Source organism: Chenopodium quinoa, unplaced genomic scaffold, assembly GCF_001683475.1.
Source record: "Chenopodium quinoa cultivar QQ74 unplaced genomic scaffold, ASM168347v1, whole genome shotgun sequence".
NCBI classification, from domain to species: Eukaryota; Viridiplantae; Streptophyta; class Magnoliopsida; order Caryophyllales; family Amaranthaceae; genus Chenopodium; species Chenopodium quinoa.
The window spans coordinates 1,812,881-1,820,284 of record NW_018744041.1 but is presented as its reverse complement, the minus strand read 5'-3'; the positions used below and the strand labels follow the sequence as shown (position 1 = coordinate 1,820,284).

The 7,404-nt window shown below is 32.4% G+C and overlaps 1 protein-coding gene across 1 annotated transcript; it reads left to right on the top strand.

The window, feature by feature from the left end:
* Window positions 1-1,140: 1,140 nt before the first annotated feature.
* Window positions 1,141-6,737, top strand: LOC110690578 (protein MICRORCHIDIA 7-like). Its single transcript, XM_021867439.1, has 20 exons — window positions 1,141-1,355; window positions 1,557-1,720; window positions 2,612-2,686; window positions 2,789-2,823; window positions 2,930-3,038; window positions 3,286-3,378; window positions 3,485-3,569; window positions 3,692-3,767; window positions 3,920-4,048; window positions 4,237-4,335; window positions 4,425-4,526; window positions 4,742-4,918; window positions 5,003-5,098; window positions 5,178-5,229; window positions 5,374-5,485; window positions 5,596-5,896; window positions 6,008-6,099; window positions 6,208-6,292; window positions 6,411-6,533; window positions 6,645-6,737. Exons 1-20 carry the CDS (start codon window positions 1,141-1,143, stop codon window positions 6,735-6,737), a joined length of 2,313 nt encoding a protein of 770 aa, XP_021723131.1.
* The last annotated feature ends 667 nt before the right edge of the window (window positions 6,738-7,404 follow it).

Below are 7,404 nucleotides of genomic sequence, written 5' to 3'. Positions count from 1 at the left end.
GGGTCAATTTTTTCACAAATAATTGATCATGAAATATAATTTATTTGATTTATTTCCTAATATACATTATTACATTTATTAGAATTCTTAAGAAGGATTAATCAATAGATTAATTTGTTAAAATGATAATATATTAATGAAATATAATTGTTCATATTGATATATTCAATTATATGAGGGTCAATTTATTCACAAATAATTGATTGTTAAATATATTATATTTAATTTATTTCCTAAATTACATTATTACATTTATTAGAATTCTTTTTTTGTTTTTCTTTGAAAATACATTTATTAGAATTCTTAAGTGTGTTGTTTCAAGAAAAAAAAATTCTTAAGTGTGAAGTTTTAGAATAACAAAAAATCATATTAATTTATGATTAGTTTTAATTTAGATTCTTTTTATTATTTTTTTACCGCGATTTTATTTATGATTAGTTTTAATTTTATACTCTTATTTTATTTGTTGTGGTATTTAACTTTATATTAGTTAGGCAAATTTTTTTTACTTCGGATTCGTTTGGCATTGTTGCGGTTTTCAGTTTTTTGGGTTTTTGTATTTTAAAAGTGTGTGATATATATGTCATATAATGAATAAAAAATTAGTCAAACTTATTAAAATCATGCTAATTCTGAAAACTGACAATTGACAACTGAAAAGTGAAAACACTTTTTTCTTGTTTTTAGTTTTTGGTTTTTTGTTTTAAAAAAAAAACTGAAAACTAAAAACAAAAAACAATGCCAAACAAGCCCTTCTTTAATTGCTTAGTTTACATTCCCTATATATGGTCTCAATAGTATTTGGATTTTAAGGTGAGTAGATTATAGAGTAGCAATGTAAAATTTAGGCGAGCTCTCAATTCTATTGGCTTTTTAGGCGAGTAGATAAAATTTACAAAGGATAGTATCGTAAATTTAAAATTTTAACCCGAGAGTGTGGGACCCACCTTCAAGATTTTAACCTACCTATAACTCTACAAGACTACAACTCTACAAGTGCATCATTCATTCATTCATTCCTATCATCCCCTCCTCCTCAGTTTCATCTTTTTATTCAGTTTTGTTTATACACTTAAAAGAAAACCCCAAAAAAAAAAAAAAAAAGGTTTAATTTATCTTGTTTTTTTCTTGCTTGGTACCATGATTAAGCAAGATATCTCAAAAGACATGGATTCAACCCAGTTGAAGAGGAAAAGCCCTAGTTCAACACCACCATCAGAAGTGTTTCCTGATCTCATCGAAATCGATTCGGATTCCGAGGACGAGTCGAATATTAATAAAACCAATGATAATGATGATACATTCATTGAGAGAAGGTCGAGTTTTTCTGAAGATTCTTTTGTTGATGATAACAGGCTAAAGAAGCCAAAGGTTGAGATAATTGATGATGATAATAATAATAATAATAATAATAATAATAATAATAATAATAATAATAATAATAATAATAATAATAATAATAATAGTAATAATAATAACGGTGATGATGATGATCAAGAAAATTTTAACGATGTTTTACCAGTAGGGTTTCTTGACCCTCTCCCTCCTTTGGAAAGGGAACTTGTTGACGCTAGTTATAAGAATGCCGGTATTGTTAGTAATGTTACGACGGCTGCTGTGACCGCCTCGTCGAATGTTGCTCGTAAACAGTTCTGGAAGGCTGGTGATTATGACGCTTCTTGTGTTCTTGGGGCTCATCCATCCACCTCTTCTTACTCCGGTATTTTTTTTTATTTATTTATTTATTTTTGTGTGTGTTGGATGAATGGTGAATTGATGAACTTTTGTATGCTTAGATTAATTGTTAGGGTGTTTTTTTTTTTTTTTTTTAATGAAATTATTTTTGTTTGTTTTATTTGTTATCTTAATTGGAGTTACAATGGATAGTTGTTACGAGTAACTTATTGGTGAATATGAGTCATACTCTTTGTAATTGAATCATGAATGATTGTTTAAATCTTCATACAAGTATAATTGTGTTTTCAATATACTTAAATATCCTTGCATTATAATACTCCCTTTGTACAAGGGAAAAATGGCCAAAGCGTAACCAACAAAAAAGAGTGAAGCTTATTATTATTGTTCGGTGTAATTTATATAAATACGTATTACTCTTGTACTTATTTTATATATCCCAAAATTATGGGAGCATTGTTGATGTTGCAAACACCTAAAACTAAAATGCTAGTGATGCTTGAATATCTTTTGTGCACCTAATGTACATATGATATGAAAATGGAGATAGTAATAAAAAAAAAATTGGGTACATGAGATGCTAGATGAAGTTTTCTTTGTCCTTACCTGGCCTTTCGTACAAAATAAGTATAATCAAGGCAAAATTATTGTAGCAACTCCGCGATAAAATTTATCTAGGGCCAATTTGCATCATTGTGGTAGACATATTGAGCATATAAGTAACACCAATCTATGAAAAACTGAATACTGAGGAATTCAACTGATTGGTAGTGGAAAGAATTGGTTTATCAAGAAATCAATAATATAGTAAAATTGCTTACAATGCTTCAATTCATTGTCTTAGCCTTATTTAATTTTTCGTTTGAGATCAAGTTACATTGCTTGATTCTAACAATATCTTTTCTCTCATTTACAGCCGGAATGGATCATGTTAGAGTCCATCCAAGGTTTTTACATTCTAATGCAACAAGTCATAAATGGGCATTGGGAGGTAAGCCTTGATTGTGAAGAATTATTATACAAAAATAGGCTCATTATGAAATGAAATGCTTACATACTTATGGTGCTCTGTTTTTCTTATATTCTTATACAGCTTTCGCCGAGCTCCTTGACAATGCTTTGGATGAAGTATGCACACAGATCTTAAACCACTGATCAAATATGCATCTCATGCAGACTATTTTTTAAGGCCATATTTTTTTTTATAAATGCTGTTTTTATGTTGTGTTTATAGGTCAATAATGGCGCTACTTATGTTAAAATTGACATGCTTATAAACGAAAAGGACCGTAGTAAGATGCTTTTAGCTGACATAGACCGCCATAGAATGCTGCTAGTTCAAGGTATGTTTCTCTGTTTTCAACTTTTTCTCTTCAGGATTTGGATGTAACATCAATAGTGTACAGGACAGCCGATTATTTTAGTTTGTTTAGAATAAAGTTGTCTCAATATCCTTCATTATGAAGGTTTTAATTACTTGAACTTGATTATTTTCTCTAACTCTGAACATGTTCTGCACCTTTTTATATCTCTGGCTTTCACAATGGCTGTTTGCATACCAAGTACTAATGATTGGCACATCGATTGTAGATAATGGCGGTGGAATGGATCCCAACAAAATGAGGCAATGTATGTCTCTTGGGTATTCAGCAAAGAGCAAGCTTGCAAACACTATTGGGCAATGTGAGTGATTCTGTTCAGGCAGTTGAAATAAGTATTGGAGCAAAGTTTACGAATGTCACATTTATTGCAGCATTGTTGCTAACTTTCTGAACTTGTTTTTACACAGATGGAAATGGTTTTAAGACTAGTACCATGAGGCTAGGGGCAGATGTTATCGTCTTTTCAATGTGTCAAGGGAAGGATGGCACATGGTTAGTCGTTTTCCTTAGCTTTTCGGTCTCATAGCTAGACACACATTATATGTCATCTAATTTAATTTGATGAGTTTAATATTGTTTTGAAGTTTCACGGAATGATTTCATGTATTCTGCAGTCCTACAAGAAGTGTAGGGATGTTGTCATACACATTTTTGACTAGTACTGGGAAGGAGGATATCATTGTTCCTATGGTAAGATCGATGATCTTTTAAACGAGTATTAGTATTATTCTTCGAATATTAGTACAAAGAGACAAACCGATCAATGATGATTTACTAAACACTTCAACTGTTGTTCAATTGGTGATCACTTTTAATTTGTTTCTATGTTTCTGTTTAACAAGATTGACTATGAGAAGAAAGGGGAAGTTTGGACCAAGATTGTACGCAGTTCTCTAGAAAATTGGCATGTAAATTTAGAGGCTGTTGTCCAGTGGTCTCCATTCTCCAGCGAGCAAGACCTCCTTCAGCAGGTAACCTCTGCTCGTAAATCTCTTATTTGCAAGTGTTCAAGTTTGACATTCATGTAACCTGTAGAATGTCCTCTGATTGATTAATTAATTTTGGTGTTTGGCTTTTCATTCATTTCTTTTTGATATAGCTCTGAATTTTATTCATACAAATATGCTTTTTGAGTCTAAATTTTTTGCTTTATATGTAGTTTGATTCCATAGGTTATCAAGGTACCAGAATTATAATTTACAATCTCTGGGAGGATGATAGAGGACAGTTGGAGCTGGATTTTGGTACCGATCCTCATGTATGTCTCTATATACTATACACTATGACAGATGCCAATCATTATCAGAAAAATTTCATAGGCCTAAGATATTTCTATTTTATGAACAGGATATCCAAATTCGAGGAGTCAATAGAGATGAGAAAAGGATAGCTATGGCTAGAAAGTATCCCAATTCTAAGCATTTCTTAACTTATCAGCATTCACTAAGGGTATGTGAGGTTTATAGTTTAATTCTCTGTACATAATACTCGTTTTATAGGTCAGACGCGCAACAAGTCACCCCAAGACTAGATGCATAGTCATAGTCACAATAAATACTATAATGACACTGATCTCTTATTAACAATAACTATATGACTGGTAAATCATATTTGAAAAAAAAGAAAAAAAAACTCTGACAGACTGACTGGTGCTTTGTTTTCAGAGTTATGCATCTATCCTTTATCTGAGAATTCCTACTGGATTTCGGATTATACTGCGTGGGCAAGATGTCATGCACCATGAACTGGTGAATGATATGATTCACCCAAAACAAGTTTCATACAAACCTATGCCTATAACTAATGGGACTGTAAAGGATTCAGCTTTACAGTCAGAAAATGTACGATCTCTAGATATTCTACATTTTGCTTCTTATAGCTGATTGATATGAAAAGGTCAACTAATAGTGTCATTATGTATGTAGATGCAAGCTTTGGTGACACTAGGATTTGTGAAAGATGCTCAAGATCATATGGATATACAAGGGTTTAATGTTTACCACAAAAACCGGCTAATTAAGGTTAGTGTTTTCTCAGCCCTTATACATCTTTGCTGTTAAATTTGTTTAGCATATCAATGATAATTTCTTGTTTTAACAGCCCTTTTGGAGAGTCTGGAATGCTGCTGGAAGTGATGGTCGAGGAGTCATAGGTACCCTTTTCTCTTATGAATATAGCAAATTGTGGTGCTTTTCGATTTGGAATTTGATGATTTTTATAAGATAATGATTATGCATAGGTGATTGCATAATTACATAGTTATTTACCCTTTCCAATATATTGTTATCCTGTGTAGGTGTTTTGGAGGCCAATTTTGTCGAACCAGCTCATGATAAGCAGGGTTTTGAGAGGACAACGGCGCTGTCAAGACTTGAATCACGGCTAGTTCATCTGCAGAAGACTTATTGGTTTGTTGATCTCATCACTGTCTTCTCCTAACACCCCCCCCCTCCCACCCCTTTCCCTTTTTTTTTTTTTTTTTTAATCTTAAGTTTAATCGCGCTTGTTTTTCTTTTAGGCGTGACAACTGCCATGAAATTGGTTATGCACCACGAAGATCAATAAACAAAGTTGTTCCAATAGTGTCTTCTCCTCTTCCAATTAGAGGCAATGGCAATGCTATAAAGGGAATGACTCCCAACAGAAGTGATGACAACGCTTTGGAAATAATCAGAAACAGTAGTAAGAGGAATTCTGTTAAGAAAATTGAACACATTTCACCAAATGTTGAATCTTTAAGTGAAGATGATGAGATGACTAATAATCATATCGAGTTACCATCACCAACAATCCAACACAACCTTTCCAGTAGTAACAAGGTATATCAGATCTTTGCATGATTTAACTGCACCTCATCAATGTACAATAAAATTCCACAGATTTTCTATTGCAAATAGTATAAAGTTAATCAGATAAGTTGTACTACATAGGTGGAACAGATCAACAATGACAAGCATACATCTACAGAAATGAAAGCAGAAGTTGAGATGTTACGAAAAGAGAACCTTGAGTTGATACAGAGGTATCAATTCCTAGCGCGATGAGAACAAATTTTTTTGCTCATTCTTTTCTGTTTCAATTCTTGTTTTCAGACTAATTACCCTGTGTTTTTTCATTAATTCTGCTGTAGGCTAGAAAAGGCTACTGAATCAAGGGATGATTCGCTGCGAGAGCTACAATTTGAAAGAGATAGGAGTAGAGCCCTTGAAGCTCAAGTAAGTGTATAGTTAGTTGCACAAGTTGCATTGCTATATTGGCTCATTTACATGTAAAAACCGAAAGCATATCATAAATTGACACCGAGATTTGCATTATGTTATTATGAACCTACAGTTTGAAGAGGCCAATAGAAAAAATGCTGAAATGGACAAAGAGCAGGAAGCTCTAATCACGATATTTGCAGAGGAAAGAGAGCGAAGAGACACCGAAGATGAAAAGATGAGGGAGCGTTTAAGGGTAAGTCACACCTTCTTGACTGAGAGAGATCGAATGCGCTAGCTCTCATTGCCACCACACGACGACATTAGTAACTCTAACGATAATGTTGTATTTTTTTTTTCTCTGTAGGCTGCTTCAAAAACAATTGACGAATTGGTCGAAAAAGTGCACACAATGGAGAAATACAGGCAGCTTCCAAGATGTAAGCCTGAAATTGATTAAGGAGTGTGCCTCAGCTGTAATGTACAGGAATCAGAGTAATTTTAGGTGGGAGGATTATTTTCTTCCCAACTCAAGTTGTATCCATCCAACTGGATGGCTCAAGACATGTAATAGGCATAGAAATACCTCACAACTCTGTTTTTTTAAGATGTATATAGTTAATTGAGACCAGTTTAGATCTAATCAAAGTTACATATAACTTTGAATTCAACATTTCGTAATTGCTTTGTTTATGGATTTACTTGATACAACTAATTCATCCACAATAATGGTAGTCAAAAAGCTTTGTTAATTTGTGTTTTTGGAATTTGAAAAAATCTAATATATATATTTAAAGGGGAGTTTTTCCCCGAGTTTTTAGAGAGTCACGTAGGATTTAATTTTCTTGGCGCGCCAGGTAGGATTATAAATTTAGGTGGTAGCCAATTAAATAAAAGATTATTAATTTCTTTTACAATTAAATAATTCAAATGCCACGTAAGCAAAATTGACGAATGAGATTTTAAAGTTTAAATTAATTAAATACAAAATATTATCTTTTAAGATTAGGAATTTTATTTAATATTTTAAAACTAATATAATAACAATTTTAATCACATAAATATGAAAAATAATTTTTTTTTTTAAAAAAATACTAACAACCGTATGTCGCACGGGCAGTAAAACA

Excerpts from the sequence above, each read along its gene's own strand:
- LOC110690578 (XM_021867439.1), top strand. The coding sequence starts at position 1,141 with ATGATTAAGCAAGATATCTCAAAAGACATGGATTCAACCCAGTTGAAG. Across the intron at positions 4,049-4,236 it reads AGCAAGACCTCCTTCAGCAG|TTTGATTCCATAGGTTATCA; the intron begins GTAACCTCTGCT and ends CTTTATATGTAG. Across the intron at positions 5,230-5,373 it reads TGATGGTCGAGGAGTCATAG|GTGTTTTGGAGGCCAATTTT; the intron begins GTACCCTTTTCT and ends TATCCTGTGTAG.